Raw genomic sequence first — 21,597 nt, 5'->3', positions numbered from 1 at the left:
CGATTAAATAGTGGATCCTCAGCCGCCGCTGGCCCTAAAGAGGAAGCAAACACTGATCCATGGACAACTTCATTTTGGTCTTCTGCAGACATTTAAAACCTGGATTCACCAGAAATTTCTCACCACAAGCAAAATAAGAAGGCAAAACATCAAAGGAAGAAGCACAGATTCTCAGCAAGGATTACTACACACAGCTTAGTAGTCATGACCAGCTTTTTCTCAGCAAGGCAGGCCACAGAAGTTCCAGATCACTTGGAATCTATTGTTTTTCATCAGAAAACCAAATGGGCACTACACTTACTGTATTTTGAACTAACAGATTCTTACTTTTGGAAACCTAATAGCTTTCTCTAAGTGTTCTGATTTCTAATACTGACAAAAATAAATTAATTCCTACTAACATCTTTCCCCTTATTCTGCAGCCTCAGAGAGTTTGAGTTACAGTACTGCAAGGCACATACAAAATCTCTTCCTTTCCAACACACTTCAGATATATTCCCTGAAATAATTGTAAAATCCTCAAAACAACTAGAAATGCTACAAAGTTAACAATTCCTATTTAAAAACATTGTTCCTACTGAACATGCACTCTGTTGGAAAACAACTTAGCAAATACTTACAAATTGTTTTGTCTTTTTTCACATTTACAGTGGAAATGCATTGAGTAGTTTTCCATCTGGAAAGTACTGTCTCATGTCACATTGAAGTTATTGCCTTCGTTATAAATTGCATCCTCTCTAGAAATCCATAAAGCTAGTGGATTTGAAAACAAGGTGGGGGTGAGAGACCATGTATGCCCTTTAGCCCATCTGAAAGGATTTCCACATAAAGCAATACCATCAAGAGTGAAAAATGAACTTTCTTCATTCAGTGGATGAGGACAATAGAAACAGATGTAAGCACGTTCATTCAGTTCAATGCAGTGTCATTAGCAACTACTTAAAAATCTCCATTTTCTGTCTTTTGGGCAAGCACAACTTCACTAGAAAAACAACTGAATTTTTAAGAGGTAGCTTTTTTTCCATTATGCACTTATTTATTTCAAATACAACATAACCAACCCGCCCCCTCCCCCCCCCCCCCCAACATCTGCTTTTGAGCAAGGATCAAGTCTCAAAACTTGGTACAACATCTGATAATGTTCAGTATTTTGGTTGTCCTCAGCAGTATGGGGCTGCTTTGGAACCAGTGTTTTCCAGGTTGTCTTCATAGTCAAAAGACTAATCTACCAACAGTACTGAACCCACCCCCTCCTCCTCCACCTGTCGGTCCACAACTTCCTGGGGGGTCATTGTCATCAAATCCATTGGGTCGGAAAGAGCAGGATGCTGAGGCAGCTTGAAGTGCTTGGGTTCGAGCACTAAGCTCTTGCTCCTGAAATGGAAGAATAAAGACAATTAAAAAAACCCATACAAACATAACCACCTCAAACCCCTCTATTTCTACCAAATTTTGAAACCACTTTTGAAGTGACATGACTACATTCCAGACTCCTAAGAGCGAATGGCTCTGTTGAACTTCAAGGTGGCCATCCACAGCCAACCCGAGATGTTGTATTTTGTTGAACATAAAGATATGTGACTTATAACTAAACCCATTGAAGTTAATGCTAAAGTCACAGACGTGGGATGTCACTAGACAATTAGACTGCTGATCAAGAGCTAAAATTTGTGTTTAGCATGTTTCACATCAATTTTCATCCCAGCGATTTTAAGGTGCCCTTGTTCTTGGATGCCAAATGGGAAGGCAAAACCATCAAATCAATGTTAATTATTTAAAAGACAGTTGTTTATTCTACTCCAACTGCACAGAGTAACAACCTACTCAGATGAAAGGCCAAAAGATGGACAAGGTATTTAGTTTCCATTCGGTGCAGCTTTTTAACTTTCATGGGTAATTGCTAGCTCTGTTTTAACATCAGTAAGTATCAGGAACTCTGAAGCACTCCATAAAATGAGGGTCAGCTGCCAGAAAAAAAGAATACCTGCAGAAACAGCAGGAATAAAAAAAGCACGGCCTCCTGCCAGCTGCTTTTTCAGCTGAATGCTCATGTGACTTCTTAGACATCTAAGAGGGGGATGAGCACAGTTTTTTTTTCCCCCCCTCATTACAGATACCATACACTATTTTGTCTCTGGCCGACTAGTCTCATAAAACTTGCAGCAATTTCCTGCCTTTAGTATCCTTTTCTCAAATTGGGCAAGAGCTTCAAAAACAGAGGGAAGGCAGGTGTTGTTGGGCTCTGGAAGAAAGACAGCAGACTGTACAGGCTTTTACTTCTTTAGGAAACAAAACGAAAGTATTCAGGTGCTAAGGCTCATACTGATAGACTCCTTCACATGACACTTCATCACTACATACCTCCCCAAAGGCAATGGGAGGAAATTTTAACAGGGTTTCAGTAATTACATGGGTCACCTTGAATTACTGCTTTTCTTCCTCTCCTCCTGGTGAAAGCAAGGAGCAGAGCCAAGAACCTGGAAGACTGTTCATATTATACTACCGTGGAAGCACTAAACTTAGTCTTGCTCATGTACTTTCACAGGTGCTAGAAATAGTATTTGTGGGCTTAAATTACTCTGCCCTCTCAGAAAAACACAGCCTAAGTTTGAAACTCTTTCACACTACTGAGAACTGAAATGCATCCTCATTCCCAAATATAAAAGATAGTTGGAGGACAGTGTCTACACAGACATTTCCTAAAGGATAGTATGCTATCTCCAGCAATGTGTGAATTCTTATGTATCTGCTTACTATAAACCACATCAAAACCTAAGTAAATCTGTTAGAAATTAGAAAGGAATATGGAAAACTTGCTTCTAATATTAGAAATCAACAGAAAATTTCATGTGAAATAACCAGCCTTGTATAAATAGCCTGGTTAGCTGAAAAGCTACACTGCAAAACTGTTGAGACTGGAACAGAATCTCTTAAAAAACAAACAGTGAGAGACTTCCTACACTCTGCTTGGGCTAGTTTTGTTGTGCTGTTGTAAGATATTTCAGGAAAAATTGTTTTAATGAAGTACAGCACCAAACCAGAAATGGAGGTTCTTTATTCCCTCCTCCACTTACATCTCTCTCTAGAGAACTGTTTTCCAGCAAGTTTATGCCTCTTAAACCCCAGTAGTTGAGTTTTACCTAGTAAAGCGTGCCACAGAAGAAAATAAGCATCAAAAAAAGCTTGCAGATTATGCTCTATTAAATAAAAACTGTAGAAAAAAGAACACTGAAGTTTTACAGCAAAGACAGACCACCCCCCTCAGCCCACCCCCCCCCCCACCCCCCTGATTTAGCTAGACACAGGATTTATTTTGCCTTACTGCAGTTAGCAAATAGCAAGAGGTTTTGGTACAGCTATGCAGCTACATGACTTTGTGTGTCTTCGCTGACCTACCTTTCATAACACCACTGATTCTTCCACTGTCGCTAGGCTACCTTACAGAGCTGAAAGGAGAAGCACTGCTAGGAACAGCAACAACACAGTGCCCTGCTAGTGACTGAAGTGCAAGAGGTGACTTTCACAGCTCTGGAGACATGCAGCACATCGAGTAGAGAGTGTAAATAAGCTGCAAGTATCACTTTTGTCAGCCACTTCTGAAAGGTGGTTTTAAGCAGCCACAATGCACTAAGAACAGGATAATCCTCAGATGTGATCATGCTTCATTGCTACCATGTGCAAAGCATTTTCTGTAATGGACAGAAGGGCTCACTAGATATGCACACATGAAAGAAATATGCAGCAGTGATCAAATCATCAATTATTAAAGTTTCTTAACACAGTATTGGTATTAAACCTCATGCACTATTTGTGTGTTTGATGGTAGAGGTAACTAAAGGTAAAATGCAAAATAAATGCTTCATTATTATCTTTAGTTTGGGCCAAATGAGCACATTTCTTCATTCTCTCAAGGTATAGGCTGACTTGACTAACATTAACCTACATGAAACCCACCACATATGGCATACAGCACTGGTATTTCTGCAACAACTACCCTTGCTTCTGAAAAAAATGCTGAATGTTTTCAGCCTGAGATTATTTATCACTGAACTAGATAAAACACTAAATCAGGTAAGTAAAACTTGACAGCCAATACAGTCCTCTGGACTTAGAATGACACAGAGCATCCATCTCCTGTTCTCCACATGTTCCCAGAAGAGGATTTTAACTTTGTTTTAACTGGAGAGGGAGCTGCCCACATTGCAGGTTTCATTATTTGAAGTGAAAACATTCTTAGTTTACCATGTGGTAAACTGGTATGCAATAGTAAAACAAAAACAGTAAGCTAGAGATTTTTTGGAACAGGCTTTCTCAGGCCAAAGTGCACTCTTAGTTTAGCAGGAAAATATTGGTTTAGAACTCTGAACAACAATCAGATGGGATTTCTCAAAAATACAATAACATGAGTGTTAATTTGAGAGAATCAAGAACTGAGCATTTCTGATCAGCCTCAGTTAAACTGAGGAAAGGACCACATCTCAACAATTCCAAGATTGAGTAGTACAAAGAAAACCAATACTGAAGAATCCAAAACTGACAAAAGAATCCAAAACAAAACAATCCCACAACTGTGTACTTGGGAAAAAATGTTGTGTGTCATTTTGGGGAGACTATATAACTTAATTGTAAAGGAAAAGTTTAAGAAACTGACATTTGGCTTTCACAAGTAAGCTATAAGAGAAAATGACTCTGAGCTTTTCATTACTTCAGATACACATTCTGCAGGGAAAGCTGTAATCTGGAGCATTACCCAAACCCCATTTCTGTGCACATGCACCAAATGACATCAGCTTTTACAAAATCATACTGATATTTCACTGGCCCTAAGTATAACAGCAGTATTAAAAAATATGAAAGTAACTAAATGCTTAAGAGTATTCCAGAAATGGTATCCAAATGGTCTTGAAAATGTTTATTCTTAAAGAAATGTCTCTGATTTATTTCATTATTTAACAAATTATTTTCTTGAGACCCTGAAAATGTTGCTTGCTCTACAGGGCTATAGCATCTCTTCAGATATGAGAAAAGCCTTTGCTACACATATTCAGGTAGTCATCATTAAATCAGAATTAATTATTTAAAAGACACTTTATTTCAGAGGGCTGGAGCACCCCTATGAGGACAGGCTGAGACAGCAGCAGTTGTCATCCTGGAGAAGGCTCAGAGGAGACCTTAATGCAGAATTTCAGTACTTTAAAAGGGGCTTGTAAGAAAGATTAGGACCTGTTTCTACAGGACAAGGGGTGATGGCTCTGAACTAAAAAAGAGATTCAGACTCTAAATAAGGAAGACATTTTTTGCAGTGAGGGTAATGAAACACCAGCCCATGTTGTGCTACCTTGCACAATGAAGAGAGGTGGCACATCAGCAAAGATGGTTAGGACACAAATACTTTGACCACAGTGTGAAAACAGCAGCAGAGTTTCAATTGAAACTCTTAGTCCTTATTTGTTTGTAAAGTACCTGCATCTATTAGAACTGATCTTCCACAATGAAATTTAATGTTCATTTCTAATCTGAATCTAGTGTTTCTAATTTCAATAAACCTAGAACTCTTCCAGGACACAGTCACCTAAAGAGCACGCAGTAAAACACACTTCTACTGTTACACCATCCAAACAGCAGTAATGCTCAAAGCAGACCACAACAACGTGTGGAGGACAGTGATGTTTCACAACGGCAACTCAAGAGGTGCCTACAGATGGGTGAAGTTCTCAGACAACAGGAAAAGCCCAGCTGGCAGTGCTGGTCCTACACAAAGAGAGGCAGAACAGGCAGCAAAGAGAACATGCAATCTAGTCACTGGTATCAGTGGATCTTGGGCAAGCAGAGTTTATAAACAGACCTTCACGCCAAAAGAAAATGCATTAGTAAGCACACTGCTGAGAAGTTTAAGTATACTTTAGCTACTCTTACAATTTATTAAAGCAACAAAAATGAAAACTGTTTGAAAAGCTTCTGCTGCATAGAATTACAAGAGACTACACGGCCTGTGTAATCACTAAAAAGTCAAACTGAAATGAGTGTAAGCCATTTTCCTTGATGCCTCCCACCCAGTGGTAGCAACCTTACCATGAAACCTGTCCAGCATCATGAAGATGGAAGCAAGACAGGTGATTTATAACATGAACATATCAGAACATTTAAAAGCTAACTTGTTTTCTCTTTCAGTCTCTTCTGAGTTTTAAGGAGACCACTTCACATACAGTTTCCATCTTACCTGCAAGTACAGTTTGTTATCTTTCGTAATGGCATCCATGAGGTCCTTCTGTAGGGGAGGGTCTCCATTCACCCAGAGTCCATTTGCTGAACTGGTGTTGAATCCACAGGTGCTGTTTTGTTTTTTGTAAAACAGAACATAAGCAGTGTCCTTTGGAAATCTACTGGTAATTTTCTGGACTGACTGAAATGAGGTAAATGTCACTCTGCTGTCATTGAACAGAAACCACTCTCTTGGCATCTCAGCATCCAGATCATTTTCTACAATAGTACAAGGACTATCCTCTGCCAAAAACTTATCCTGAGGAGAAACTAAAGAAAGAGCTGTAGACTGGTGACAGAGTCCTGAAGGCCCTGACCCAGTAACATTTCTAGCATATGAATAATAGTGTCCACTCTCAGAGGACACACCAGAATGAACCACCACAGAGCTTAACACGTAGGGCACCAATTGTGGGCAGGTCACTTCATCAGCACCTGATGGCTTCAGTTTTTTAGCAAGGTTTTCTCCAATATCAGAAATCTCAACACCAGCAGACCAACCACCTGAAACTACAGCTAGAGGGGATGTTGCTCTTTTGACTGGCAGTTCCAAAACAAGCGGCAGAGACACATTGTCCAAAATTTTGCGCCTTATGTGACACTTTGGATCATATGAAAATCTCAGAAGAGTGAGAATGAGGTATTCAGGTTCCTCAATGATTTGCATAGTTTTCTCAGCGTTCTGTAGAGAGGCACACTTCTCACAATAGTACTTATTGTCTCCACTGAGGATCTCAGGTGCCAGAAAATAATTAAGTAAGTCTGTAACTGACAGGGTGTTTCTACCTATTAGCCTCTGAGACACATCTCTATTATCTTGAACTTTGCTGAGTTCAGAATTTGTGGTATTCTCAGAGTTTGGCTCAGTAGAAAAATCTTTTGTGGCTCCTTCATTCATGACTGTGTCACATCCGCCGTTTACTTCCAAATTACTGAGTGGTGTTTCTCCAGCAGGACTGGTTGTTAAAGTATTAGTTTGCACCATGTAGTCATCTTTCACTTCAGAGTGTTCCATACATTTTGGGCCAACATCCTCCAAGGAAGTTGGAGGACAGAAAGCCAGAGAAAGATCTGTGAAAGCTTCTTCCTTCTGAGACATACTTTTGCAGTTCAAACAGCATATCATAGTCTTTAACTTTCCCCCAAACATCTTCTCTATCAGTGTTCTTTCCTCACTTCCCATGCAAGGTGCTTCAGCAAATACTTGTGCTTTATGAACAGCTTCCTGGGTTTGGGACTCTTCATTTGTTATACTTTCAGAATTCTTTGCTGAAGACAGTGCTTTCAAGGTTCTCTCTTCTTCATGCAGCCTGAAGACAAAAGAAAAATAAATCCAAGTAGCTGTGTTACTTTCCAAACAAATATTGCTGCAGTAGATCAAACTTTTTTTTCTCCCCCAGTTAAACTAAAAAAAAAAAATAATATACATTTTGAAGTGGCTAAAACAGTCTTAAATTAAAAAACACCCCAACTATTTGCTATTTTCAATATAAGCAAGCTGAACCATACAGGTCAGTACTACCCAAACCAGTATGAGAAGTACAGATGCACCGAATGCAAGTTTCATTATATATAAAACAAAACACAATGGATGTAACTGAGAGAACTGGCAAGTATTAGAAAAACCCTCTAACAAAGTTTCTATTATTTACCATTACATTATCTTAATAAATCAGTTCTCCAGTGCACTGGTTTGTAAGAGAACAAGTAGCTATTTATCTAGTGCCAGACTATTTCCAAAGAAAAGAAAAGGTCAGGATTTTGTAGCCAAGAAAGTTAAGAAACTACAGCAAGAAAAACCAAAGAGAAACCAAACACAAGGGACATTAAAAGAACAGTGTTTTACTATTGAGATAAACTCTCTCCAGAGGTGGAATGTGTCATAAAACACTATTACTTAAACCACATCTCAGTGAGACAAATAAATGCAGTTTGGTTTTGTTTGTGGGTTTTTTTTTCTGTACCATAGCTAAATTTGCTTATTAAATTGGTTATAAATGCATGTACATCTCTTCGTGACTTCTTGGGCCTGTATGAAATGTAGCTATCTCCACCAGCATGCAAAACTAAAATACTTGCAGCAACCCTGTTAATTTTACAATGGGATGACTCCAACAAAATACCCACATTTAGACTTGCAAAAATGGAACATTAGTAGCCTACTTTAAATGATGTGAATATAAGATGTTACCCAGACTTTACCACAGATTAAACCCACGAAGAAAAGCATTTCATAGACCAAACAGAAAACCAGAGACAGCCAGGGATGAGGCCCATAAGTTAGAGTTCCAGCTCATGCAGTGGAACTGTTAACATGACTGCTCCACCATTCTGTGATAAAACTGTAGATTCATTCCCATCAATGGCAGAATAACTGTACCTGTCTAGTAGGAATCTGAGATATTCTGAGCAATCCTGCTGGGATCGAGGGGTGAACCATGGTGGTCTGGAAGCCTCAAAGAAAATTCTAGGAGCATATGCCTCCCTCTGTTCATGGAAGAGAGGGACAGACAAGGTTACAAAAGAGCTACTTTAAAAGCTGGTTACCTTATTCTGGTAATTACCACTGAACTTTGGACTACATTATTCTACAGGAACCATATGAAACACTTGGTGTACAAACATTGAAATCACTTAATCATAGGAAGAGCGAGCCATTAATTTTGTACTAATCATCTCCAGTACAAAGAAAAGTAGTGGCTCCTGCAGGCAAATATTAAAGGTGTAGCGAGTGTCAACCAGATGTTACATGCAATAGCAGTTGCTGTTCTTGCTGGCAAGCTTAAAAATCTTTCCTTTCTTGAGAACCCCAGTATTTCCCAAGTACCAATTTATTTTCAGAGCCATCCAGTCTCAACCCGTTCATAACAAGTTTGTTATTCAAAGAGAACAAAAAGTGTCTTATGTCTTTCTAGCACTAGCAAAATATTCTGCACATTTAACAAAGTCCACTTTATAATCTGAACCACAATAAAATGTACTGTAAAAGCCACTGCAGTAAGTCACTGTTAATCCTAGAAAGTTACATAAAGTCAGCTTGCACATCAAATTGGCTTTTTCATTTTGGTTTCTCAAAGAAAAATCTGTTACTACCCAGTTATAAAAACAAGGCTATGTCAAGATGTTCCACTTGCAAAAGCTCAATTTCTAAGTCAATCCACACTATCTGAATTGTTAACAGCAGATTCATGCCCCTACAAATCTATTGCATTTACATTAAAAGGCTCAAGACCCTCCCCGAGGCATCACATTTGTTAATAAATTTTGGTATACAGAGCTAAGCTTAAAGAAGAACAGCAGATAAAATAAACTGACATACCTGAGTATGGGCCAAAAATGCAAAGAGATGCTGTAATTTTCTCATTAGTGAATTACATCCATTTAAATTCAGAGATAAAACATGCCTTCTGAAACTGAAAAAATAAGGAGACAGACATTAGTTTCCTCGCTAACAACAGTTATCATTCCAGCTCAGGTAATAACTTCAGTTTGAAAGAAACCAAAACACATAACACACCCTTTCAATACCTGGACTGCAAAACTACTGTACAGTAGTAGTTAACACTGCACAAAGCCTTTTTCTTTAAACATTTAAATGTGTAAAGAATGGACTATAGACAGAGGAAACATTTTGCAATAGCTTCCAGATTAAAACAAAAGCATGACCATAAGCTTCTCCAGTAGTGAAGGGAGAAAGGACAAAAAGGAAAAAAGGACAGTGCCTTTTGACACTGGACAGAAGGATCAGGATTTTTCATGTTTCCAACTGCAGTCTCACAGAGCTGGATTTTAGCACTCAGCTCTAGCAAGCTGTTAATATGCAGTGAAAAGCAAGAATGCAACAACTGCAATAGTTAATTTGCAATGAGAAGAGCTGTTAAAAAGGACTTACTCTGTAGCCATAAAAAGTGCCTGAATAACACTGTTCATGTAGCAAGTATTTCCCAGATTAATTAGACCTGTCTTGCCAGTTTCAGATTTCCCAGAAAGTCTAGATAAACAAGATGGCAAAGAACTGGATTGAGAAGTCCAGGCACTCTGACTGAGAATCAACTTAATCTTCTCTTCAGTGGGTTTGGGCATATCCTGCAAGAAAAACATTTAACACTTAATAGGTTTTTATAATAGGTCCTGCCATTCAGCAGCCTTCACATGCTCCTGCACTCTCCTTCAGGGTCTTGCTATGCCTGATAGCCTAGAAGATACAACCCCCACTAAGTTCCCTTCTTCAAAGCTTGCTTAACAATCAAATTGCAGGACTAAGAGGCTGGTGGTCATCTCTGACCTGCATATTCACAGAATCCTCTCTATCACAAAGAACTCTCTCTCAAACTTCAAGCTTCTTCTAAGAGATGCCTAAAGCATCCTTAATTCTTACCTCTTTGCTTTCTGGAGGATAAAGTTCAGAATACTTGGAATTAAATTGACAGGAGCTTTTAAACATCTAAACACTTCACTGCAATGTAACTGCTGTGAAATCAGGCAGTAATACCCAAGTAACTTTTGGTGAGATTTTGGTTGGTTTTGTGTGAGTGTCCCCCCATTTTTTTCACTTGTTTTGGGGTGTTCTTTGGGGTTTTTTAAGTGCATAATGCATTTAACTATTTTTAAAAGCTGCATTTTGCTTTGGAACACCACCAGCATCCTTTAGCCTTAGAAGTATGCAATACTCAACTACAGTACTAAGATGTAAGGCTTAATCATGCTGTTTGGCTAGCCCCCAAAGATTAACACCATGCCAAGTACACCTCAGGACCTACTTCAACACCTTCAGTGCTCTGAACATATATTTGAAGAGTTACTGTTTACAGTGTGGGCTTGAAATTAAATGCCTAGAATAAGCCTCACAGAAGTATACCAACAGTTACATGAAGCTTCAGAAAGTAGATTGCACTTAGAATCATAGAATCAGTCAGGGTTGGAAGGGACCACAAGGATCATCTACTTCCAACCCCCCTGCCATGGGCAGGGACACCTCACACTAGAGCAGGCTGGCCAGAGCCTCATCCAGCCTGGGCTTAAACACCTCCAGGGATGGGGCCTCAACCACCTCCCTGGACAATCCATTCCAGGGCTTCACCACTCTCATGGGGAAGAACTTCCTCCTCATGTCCAACCTGAATCTCCCCACCTTCAGCTTCATTCCATTCCCCCTAGTCCTATCGCCACCTGATATCCTGAGAAGTCCCTCCCCAGCCTTCTTGTAGGCCCCCTTCAGATACTGGAAGGCCACAATTAGGTCACCTTGGAGCCTTCATTTTTCCAAACTGAACAGCCCCAACTCTTTCAGTCTGTCCTCACAGGAGAGGTGCTCCAGCCCTCTCATCATCCTCATGGCCCACTTCTAATAAGGGATCCCATTTCAGGATTTTCTTAAAGTCTGCTACAATCATATCATGGACAACCAGGACAAATTTTCTTTCTCTTAGCGGATGTTCTAAACAATTTAGATCTGCAGGATTATATCTTTCATATTTGGGTAAATGAAACAAAACCATTCCATCCTTTTACCATTCCTAATATACCTTAACAGCTTCCAGAATGGGTTCATAGAGCTCTGGAAATCCTGAATAATGATACATCATACAGTGTATCAACTCAGTGAACTGCATCAGAAAGGCTGTACTGGAAGGTAAGCCATCTCTTTTGAAGGAGTGAACCAAGCTGACCACATGTGGGACAATCTGAAGGGGAAAACAAACCAACAAAACAAGGGTGTTAATTGCATTTGTCCAGCTTTTCTGTTCTACAAACAACTTCCCTGTTTAACACGTGCCAAATGACAGAGGCCTTTTGTTCTTAAATAAATGATGGAGAAACAATGACCTGACAGACACACATTATTCTTTACTCATGACAATTGCCTAACAGCATAATTATTCAATGCTCTCTTTACTCATATACCAAGTTTTGGAACTTTATGAGCTTAGGAAACACATGGCAAGATTTTAAACAGTCAAATGTCCAATGTGCTCGTCTTAAGGATATTAACAGCAAACAGTTTGCTTTTGTGCCTCCACTAACAGTGCAGTAACCTGTTCTAATGACAGATAGTTTTTAAAACAAACCTCAAAATTTTCCTTAAACAGAATTTAACTTCTGGGATCTGAAGCCAATTAATAAATTATTTTGATTTCAATTTACAAGAGGGAAATTGGCTCACAGCTCCACCTAGTGAGAGAGGGAGCTAGGCTCAAGAAACCAAGACAAATTTACTACAAGCTAAAAAAAGCTTTCCTCACCTTACCATATCTATGGTTTAGACTCATTACTATTTTAAATTGGGTACAAATCAGAAATGTTTATTCCACCTCCTTGCCCTTCTTCAGCTCAGCTTTGTTTGGCTTTAAATGAATGAGACTAACAGAAGTGTTAAATCAAGCAGAAGGTTAAGTCAATGCAGTCCCAAAGAGTAAGGACTATGCACTGTGAACCACAACAATTTAGACACCTCTGTCAGCTCCCTAGTGATCAAAATGGATTTACTGTGAAAAAAGTGGATGGAATAATTTATCATCACAAGTTAGATTACAAATTGTTTGGTAGTAAAGACATGAAACAGAACAGAATTTACAAGAATATGATAGCTAGTGAAGTATATAAATTGTAACAACATGCATCAACATACCCAAGTAAAACACTCCAGCTGCAAAATACTCATTTGCCACTTTCTCAAGTATCAGTTGTTCCCCAAGTGTAAGAAATATTTTTACATCTCAGAGAAATAAACCCTACTCTTTTGGTAAGCAAGACATCTCCTAATCCAAACCAAACTCACAAAGATTAAGCGTTCAGTGTACTACAGAGTCAACAGTGAAAGCAGCAATGGAAGACATCCCTCCTCCACTTTCTGTATGTGGGTATATAGCAATGAGCAAGTAATTACTGAGCCCAAATACTGAGATTTGTATCCAGCAGATCTGACACACAGTAATTCTGCACATAGCACATGGGAGGAATGGAGAGAAGGTTCTCAGCTCCCAAACTGAGAGCCAAATTCTTTCTTACAACATGCTGCATGATACTGGAAGTTACACTTGGAACACAGAAAAGTATCACTTCTAGCTTGAGGTTGAATTAAAAGTCTGTATCAGTAGATTTTAGAATTCCACATCATGATTAAGTTCTACATCTAAGTGCAAAACAGTGTTTTTCCACTATTAAAAAACCCACTCCATTTATGTTACTGATGCTCAAGCACAGGGAAGAGCAAAGTTAACTTAGATGCACAGCAACAAACATTTTTGTTTATCAAATGTGTATTGAACCACTTTACATTCAGACCATTTACTACAAAAAAAGTAAACAAGTAGTTCAAGTGCAAGGTATCAAATGACAACAGTAGCTCAAAAAATGATAGTGAAGAAGGTTGCCTAAGTGGAAGGAAAATGGTATTGATGAGGTCCTGATGACTTTCAATGAACAGTCATCGTCATAGCCTAGTTATTCTACTGCTTTAACTGATGAACTGTATATTGAAGTGTAGCCATTAGTGAATAGTGTCCTTCAGTTTGCTTCAAGTGAAGACCTTTGTAATCTCATGCACCTATCCAGGGAGACTAGTTTATAAATAGCAGGTAATTGGTTATCTTACTTCCCCAAACTGTTGTGCTCACAGCCCAACTTTCTTAGTGGACTACACACCACATAAAATGGTTTTCCAGAAGTATACTAAGATAGAATGCAGTGTCCAGATGCTACTGCCAGAAACAAGCACACAGCAGGAAGAACAATACTCATTTCCAGTTACAGGTTACTGGTCAAACCTAGAAGTCAAAAAGCCTAGTGGCATGTGAACCACAGAAATAGGACTCTGAAACCTTGAAAGAAAGAAAATTCAATTGCATCAATTGTGTTACTCTTTATAGCCACTATAGAAATCACACTTTAAGGACATTTCAGAGAACTGAAGACCATTTATTTAGTAACTTACCAAATGAAAAGCTTCTGGAGAATGCTGAAAACTAAGTAACATGTGGGAAAGGACAGCAAGGGCACCAGGCCTCACTAGAGGAAACCAAAGTCGATTAAAGACCTGGGGAAAAAAACAAACATCCACATTCATTTCAGTAAGTCTAGGAAGTGAAATTTCAGTAACAATGTAAATAGATCTCCAGCTATTTGAAACAGCCAGAATCATTACATGCAACTGAAAGCTAGAGATACTATTCTGCAAAGATGATCTAAATGTAAGATATTATCTGTAGTAATATAAAAGATGCTACACAACTGCAGAGCTGTGGCAAATTCACTCCCCTCTGCTTCAGTTTTGAAAGGTTGTGGTGGGGTTTATTTTTGTTTGGTTGGGTTTTTTGGATTTTTTTTCCAACATACCAATTCAATCTTAAGCAGAGTGACATCAATGAGGATGGTAAATTTCTGGACTGCAGCCAAGCCTTTGAGCAGAGCAATCACCCATGTTTCCACATGCTGAGCCAGAGGCCAGGACAACCAGTCAATCATTCTGAAAGATCAATGAAAAAGAAAATAAACATATAACAAACCAAAACCCTAGTATGCCACCAATTTTCATCTCAACAAAAAAAATCCTACATATTACCTTGACAGTTAGATACTTACACAGAGACTTACAAGTAGTAATGCAAGAAAGTTGGCCAAGCCAAGTTGAGGGTAGAAATGTTCCTGTACCTGGCAACATCCCCTTAAAATCTTTTACCTCAAACCTGACCAAACAGACTACCAAGTTCAAAAAGGAAGCCTCTCGAACTCAGAGCTACATTCCTGGAAACCAACTCTCATACTCTCAGTTAAAAGGTAAATCTGGTAATTTTAAATACATTGCAGCAGGTGCTATAAGGATATTACAATAGCTGAGGTTTATCTGTGCTGAAGCTTAACTTAGCACAATTTTCAGTTCCTCTTAAAGATTATTTGTGTTAAAGTGTAAACTGAGGATCTGCAGGCAACTTCCTCTGAAGCAGACCCTTAAAGTAGGCATATATTCCAGAAAAGTCATTTTCTGCTTTTCCTCACAGATGCTTCAGGTAAGGTTTCATGATTCAGCTGAGCTTATTCAGAGCAACTCAGCCAATTAAAAACAAATCAATGCTGCCAACAAGCAAGCACCCTTTCTTATTAAAATCTGTGCCTAAAGTAACACCTCAGTGAAGTGATTCAATCGATTAGTCTTCTGATTACAGATTAACTAATCTGTGCTCAACTTGAGCCACACTCTGCAGTGCCACGGAAGTCATCCTTAGGAAGTGAGCAACAAGCTCTCTAACTTGCAGTCACCAGAGCTCTGTTGACTCATCTAGAGTCCTTGTTGTGCCCAAGTTCTCTATCTCCTGGGAATGATGAAAGCCTGATGACACTAACTGTCATTTGATGCTCCAGACACTGCAGCTGCTTTATCCTCTTCAAAATTACTCCGAGACAGAAAAGAGTAATTACTTCAAAGGGTTGGCAGAGGTAGAAAAAAAATGTATACAGCATTGACCTGAGTATCTACACACAAAATCAAAGGGCATCAAAAATGTTAGTTCCATGGAACAGAACTAGAGAATCTTAAAATCAAGTATTTATTCTTTGAAGTAATAAGGCAAAACTATACTTCCCTCTCAAAAATAAGAGGAACAACAGCACCGCAACGCTTCCCTAAGCAAAGGCATACAGAGAAGCCATTCGAAAGCTACAATCATACAATCACATTGTGTTGAAGCAGGTAGTGACAAATCTTAAAACTGCACTAACACGAAAAGAAGCACATCACTGGCAATTTATTAGCATGCACAAATCCCACTGAATTTCCCAGCTCTGAACTTCAGACTGGGCACACTGCTGTGAGCGTTTGAGGCTGTGCCTTTATGAAACAGACAGTACTGGGACACTGGCTAAATGTTTTCGGTACTAGAACAAAAACATTCTGATATTCTAAACGAATTTCATTGGTGGATGGACAAAATGCAACTTTAAATTGTAGAGCAGTTGGAATTTTTCTCAGTTTGGTTTGGGAGTTTTGGGAGTTTGGGTTTCAGCCTGTTCTCCCTGCCTGCTTCTCCGCGAACTAGCTGGAGCTGGCCTTGAGATAAGCAAAAACTAATCCTGCATGGGCTTTTGAAGGCTTTATAACGATTCTTTTTCCTTAATAACTTGCCTTTCTTTCTCTCTAACCCCTTTTTGGGGAAAAAGGGAGGTAGGGGGGGAGAGAGGGGGTTGCAGGGAGGGAATCCCTCCCCAGGGAGGTTTTTTTGTTGTATTATTTCTCTTAGCTGTATATTTCTGTGTATATATTGTAAATACCTGTATGTATTGTGTTGTATATAACCTGCTTTCCATATATGCTTGTAAATATAGTCTGCTTTCTCCGACTGAGTTTAGCCGTGGTTTCTTACTCTGTGGGGGAGGGAGAGCTAGGCCCTCTCTCAACCTACCACAACTGCTAACTGTTCAGTGAAGCAGATTCTTGTGAAGTCCCTAAACAATGCCTTACCCCAAACTACAATATTAATGCTGCTTCTTCTATTTAATTATATTTTCAATTTAATTATGGCTTCTCAATTCAATATAAGTATAGGGAATGTTTTCAGTGTGAAAAAAAAACCTTCAGTATTTCACCAACATATGTAAGTGCTGTTCTACATGAATGTATTACACTACTCAAAGGGATGCAGGTAAAAAAAATACAGCAGATACTAATTTCTAGTTGTTAGCCTTTTTAGAAGCTGCTTTTTAAACAATACAAATTTCTAACAGCCTCCTGCTTAACTGCTTTACTCATTTTCTACCCTTCAGAGCTTAGCAACAGTCTGTTCCATAAGAACTGCAAGGTTTTTATATTTATCCCACTGGCATCTTCCTGCCTCACTATTATTCATGTATCTGAAGATCCTAACCAAGACTGAAATCTGAATCACAGCCTGTTATGAGTATTACTAATCTCAGTGTTGACTCATGTTTAGATGAGTGACAGGCAGCATAATGTGCAATTGTTTTCACATCATTTCTATTCCATTATTCAAACAACGACCAAGAAACCTCTGGAGGCTTGAGTGAAGATGGAAACAGAGGCTGTCCCTCGTGAATCCCTGTAGACAATCATTAAGGTATCTAAGCAGAAAAGAACCTTCAGAAATAAACAGTAAAGCTCATTTCTAATCATCTTCTCTCTGCAGAGCAGGAGATGATGGGTAAGACAATCACGTGAGACAGCCACCTTGGAAAAGTAGAAAAGTCAACTGAAAACAAGGCTTCGTTTCTCAGCTTGACTGTAAAGCCCACAAAGTTCCCTATGTAAGTCATCCCTGTTAAGGTGGGAGATCTAACAGGCTTCCTTTTGGTTTCTATTTAACTTTTTCTTCTTCATCTATCCTAGCAAACAATAAGAAGCCACATTAATTATAAAAGCAGCAACCAACGTCCACAACATCACAAACACAGACTACCTTGGCATTCTACACAATGTAGCATAGGATGCCACTTTTAAAGGGGCTTTCACTGGTTTTTTTTCTGATTTGTTTGTTGATTTTTTTTTCAATGAAACCTAAGTGACAAATAACTCAAAAAAAAAAAAAAGGCAAGAATAAGAAATGGAGACTTTCCCCCTCTTAAAGCAATACAGTACCTGCACAGAGCTTGAGTCATACTCGCATCTTTCACATTTGGATCTGTAGTAAGGCTCCTGATGAGTACTGTAATCATCTGTAATGGTATGTGCTGCACAAGACTTGCCAGTGCAACAGAAGGTTCAAATGAAGTATCTGTAACAGTTGAACATGACACAAGGTAAGAAACTGACAACTCCCAGGAAAAAAATACTTTTTCAACACTACACCTTCACTATAGTTGTAAAGTTTTGAGATGGTAAGTCTATCCTACATTTAATAGTCTGTTATCACAAACCAAATTAAAAACTTCCAACAGATTCAGGATGATGAATAACACCAAGCCACAAACTCCTTTTGTTCATCAAATATCCGTGTAAGAGAGCACTGATCTGTCAATTTCCTTCTCCACCATCAGGAGAAGTGGAAGTGGGGTTTTACCACCTTACGACTGATCATCATAGTTGACGTTAAGGTTAGGAATCCAATGCAGCTACTTCCCATTCACAATTATTGTCTGCTAACCAAACCATTTAAGACTAAATAAGATTAGAATGCGAAGTTTCCCAGGTGCCTCAACAGCAAAGGCACTTTCCAATGTAAGCTAATAAAGCACTTCACGGATTTTTGAGATCAGAAGGGACCTATCTACAATTGCACCTACAGGACTCAGGCAGTGAATCCTCCCTATGATGCCCTAGTTTTATACAGTCCTTACAAACACTCCACTTTCACAGACAAAGCAGACTTAAGGCTGGATGGACCAACGAGGAATGACTGCTTTTGAAACCGTTTTCTTTCTCCCTAACTGGACACCCTAAGCTGCACTTCAATCTACTATATAAAGCATTGCAAGGCAGTTTTCCTAAAAAACCAGGCTGCTTTGCAGCTAAATCCCCACTGCCCCTCTAGTTTTTGTTTGCGGGAAAACAAAACCAAAAAAGAAAACAAAACAAAAAGGAAAAAAACCAACAACTTAGTTTACTCGAAAGCCAAAAAATTGCACTTTAGTGTCTAGGCATGAAACCAACGGTTTCAAGACACTGACTGCAAAGCGACCGGTGCTAGCAACAGGGCTTTGCTCTTCTCCCAGCGCCCACGCTACGTTCCCACCCTCCCGCTTCCCTCCCCGACGGGCGGCGGCTCACCGGCAGCGGAGATGACGGCGAAGAGCTCCTGCAGGGAGGGCAGCAGCGTGTCGGGCTCGGCCTTCCAGACGCTCCGCAGCAGCCCGCTGACCTGCGTCACCTGCGAGACGTAGAGGCGCAGCTCGGCCTCCCGGCTGCCCTGGCTCTGGAAGTGGGCGATGCTGCGCACCAGCTGCTGGCAGAAGGCGAGCGAGAGCTTCCTGCCGCGGGGCAAACACTGCGGGAAATCGCCCAGCAGCTGGCAGAGGCGAGCGCAGAGCGGCGGCGCCGGCCGCTCGCACACCAGCCTCAACGCCTCCACCTGCAGCAGCTCAAAGAGCTCCAGTACCGAGGGGCAGCTCATGATGAGGCGCAGCCCCGCCTGGATGTAGTCGAGGATGGCGGGGTCGCGATTGCTCAGCTCGCCGTAGCCGCGCTGCAGGAGACCGAGGACGAGCCCGCGGTTGAAGAAGGCCTCGAACTCGGCGCGGTGGTAGCGGCCGTAGGCCTCCAGCACCTGCCGCCCCACCTGCCGCTGGAAGGGGTCGGGGCCCTGTAGCACCAGCCGGGTGCTGAGGGCAAACATGGCGCGGCACTGCGCCTGGCTCAACGGCGTCTCCGCCGACTCCACCACCCGCCGCACGATCACCCGCTTTAGCGGCAGCGGGTGCGACGAGCTCACCAGCCCCTCCAGGATCTTGTCCATGGCGGGATCTCCGGGCGCATCGGCCGAGCGGCGGCGGCGGCGGACCGGCCCAGGCCTCGGCGGAGGCCGCCGCCGCCGCCTCCCCGCGGCCCTCCCCTGGCCCCGCCGCGCTATGCCGCCGCGGGTGCCGCCGCTCCCGCGCCCCTCCCGCCCCCCGGCCCCACGCCCGAGCGGCGGCGGCGGCCGCACTCCGCCGTCTCCGGCTAAGGCAGCACCGCGGCCCCAACAGCAACCGCCGAGCGCTCCCCAACGACCCGGAAGCGGAGAGGCGCAAACAGGAAGCCAGGCCGCCTCCGGCCACCGCGCATGGGCCGGCCGGCGCTGCTCGCCCGCCTCCTGATGCCAGCCAATGGGGTGCAGAGGCGGGAACGGCGGCAGCCGGGGCCGGGCGCAGCGGCGCAGTTAGTGTGAAGGGTGCAGGGGGGTTCAGGCGTGCTGCGTGGTTTAAACGTGGCATGTGGCGTTCAGCGTTTGCTTGCCTCGCCGCACGCGTAATGATGGACTCATGAACTGGGTTTGAAGGGAACCTGAAAGGACATCTAGTTAACCCTTATGCACTAAGCAGGGACCTACCTCACTAACTCAGGTTGTTCAGGTCCCCATCAAGCCTGATCTTGAATGCCTGCAAGCATGGGGCAGTCACCACTTCCCTGGGCAGCCTGTTCCAGTAAGCAACACTGTAGCAAAGAACTTACTGATGTCCAAAGAACATATTCCTAATGTACATCGGTTCCTCCAGTCCTCATAGGAATCCCTGTGTGGTAAGGCAGTGGCCAGTCCTGTCCCACCTTTTGTGTACACAGCTCTCTTCTCTTTGGATTAGTATTTTCTCCTTTTTTTATCACTTATTCTCACTTGTAAGTGGTCTTGAAGCCAGTAGAGCTTCCTCAGAGAAGTCTTTGCTGTTTAACAGTGGTTTAAGAGCAGCAGTTACTGTCAGCTTACACACTGTGAGAGTGTTCCCATCTTTTTTTAATCCTTGTTTACCCCTCACTTTGACCCAGTTTTGCTCCAGTTTGAGTAACCTGATCTTGTGGAAGGTGTCCCTGCCAGGGGCAGAGGGTTTGGAGCTAGATGATCTTTAAGGTCCTTCCAAGATCACGGTTCCTTCCTTTATCAAACACATCCATTTTGAGCTCCTATGCTCATATATTGTTTGTATTCCTTGTGTTTTCACACAAGAATATGTTTCCAGTGTGACAGTTTTGCAACTTCCAAAGACTGACTATTGTCTCTTGAGAGCTAGGTAATGAGAAAGGTCACAAAACTGAATGAAAACCATCATTGTCAGTAAGCAAACTGGAAACTGAACACCACTTCTCTAGTCAAATAAAATCCTTTAGGCTAGGTCATTGGTTACACAAATGGGGTGTGCTGGCAAAGCCGCCTGCTTGGTTGTCCATTTCTCAACACAAACACGTTCATGCTATGTGGTTGACTAACACCTGTAACTCAGCAACAGGAATGTATGAGAAATGAGCCTAATTATTCCCTGGTAATAGTTGATGTGTGACAGGTGCAAAATATGGGCTGGAGTTTAGGTTGCCAGCAGATAAGAGTAACAAAAAAATACCCTACAGGGACAGTTGTAAGATACTACAGCAGTCAAAAGGCAGAACATGAAACCAAGAAGTTCAGAGTTAGCTTGAAAACTGAGTATACTGTTTATGGGGAGGGGGTGGGGGGTTAAGCCCTTGCTGAGTCATTACATTCCAATATAAATCATGTTGATCAAGGGCTTTTTTTTCCTGAAAACTGTACAAAGGTCAGAGACTGTTGCCACCAATATTTTATCTAAATTATCTTTGCAAAGTGTACTGTGTCAGAATGATATCTAAATTAACTTTTGGGTTTTTTTCCCCCCAAGAGGACTTTGTAGTTAGTATCCATTAAAAAATTAACCTTGAAGAAGGTGCTGGATTACACAGCTTGCTTACCT

General features: G+C 41.2%; 1 protein-coding gene across 1 annotated transcript; it reads right to left on the bottom strand.

Annotated features, from left to right (window-relative positions):
* Nucleotides 1–1,082: 1,082 nt before the first annotated feature.
* Nucleotides 1,083–19,803, bottom strand: USP38 (ubiquitin specific peptidase 38). Its single transcript, XM_054172621.1, has 10 exons — nt 18,974–19,803; nt 17,846–17,981; nt 14,596–14,725; nt 14,195–14,296; nt 11,787–11,945; nt 10,154–10,347; nt 9,581–9,674; nt 8,642–8,748; nt 6,221–7,571; nt 1,083–1,374 (listed from the first exon to the last, which is right to left on the bottom strand). The coding sequence occupies exons 1-10, from the start codon at nt 19,656–19,658 to the stop codon at nt 1,213–1,215; spliced, it is 3,120 nt and encodes a 1,039-aa protein (XP_054028596.1). The 5' UTR covers nt 19,659–19,803; the 3' UTR covers nt 1,083–1,212.
* Nucleotides 19,804–21,597: the final 1,794 nt, after the last annotated feature.

The sequence above is a fragment of the Dryobates pubescens genome, chromosome 24 (genome assembly GCF_014839835.1).
Source record: "Dryobates pubescens isolate bDryPub1 chromosome 24, bDryPub1.pri, whole genome shotgun sequence".
Taxonomy (NCBI): Eukaryota; Metazoa; Chordata; class Aves; order Piciformes; family Picidae; genus Dryobates; species Dryobates pubescens.
The sequence above is the reverse complement of the archived record's forward strand: the minus strand, read 5'-3'. Positions and strand labels throughout refer to the sequence as shown.

Excerpts from the sequence above, each read along its gene's own strand:
- USP38 (XM_054172621.1), bottom strand. The coding sequence starts at position 19,658 with ATGGACAAGATCCTGGAGGGGCTGGTGAGCTCGTCGCACCCGCTGCCG. Across the intron at positions 11,946-14,194 it reads CTCCAGAAGCTTTTCATTTG|ATTGTCCCACATGTGGTCAG; the intron begins GTAAGTTACTAA and ends TTTCCCCTTCAG. Across the intron at positions 9,675-10,153 it reads GCACTTTTTATGGCTACAGA|TTTCAGAAGGCATGTTTTAT; the intron begins GTAAGTCCTTTT and ends TTATTTTTTCAG.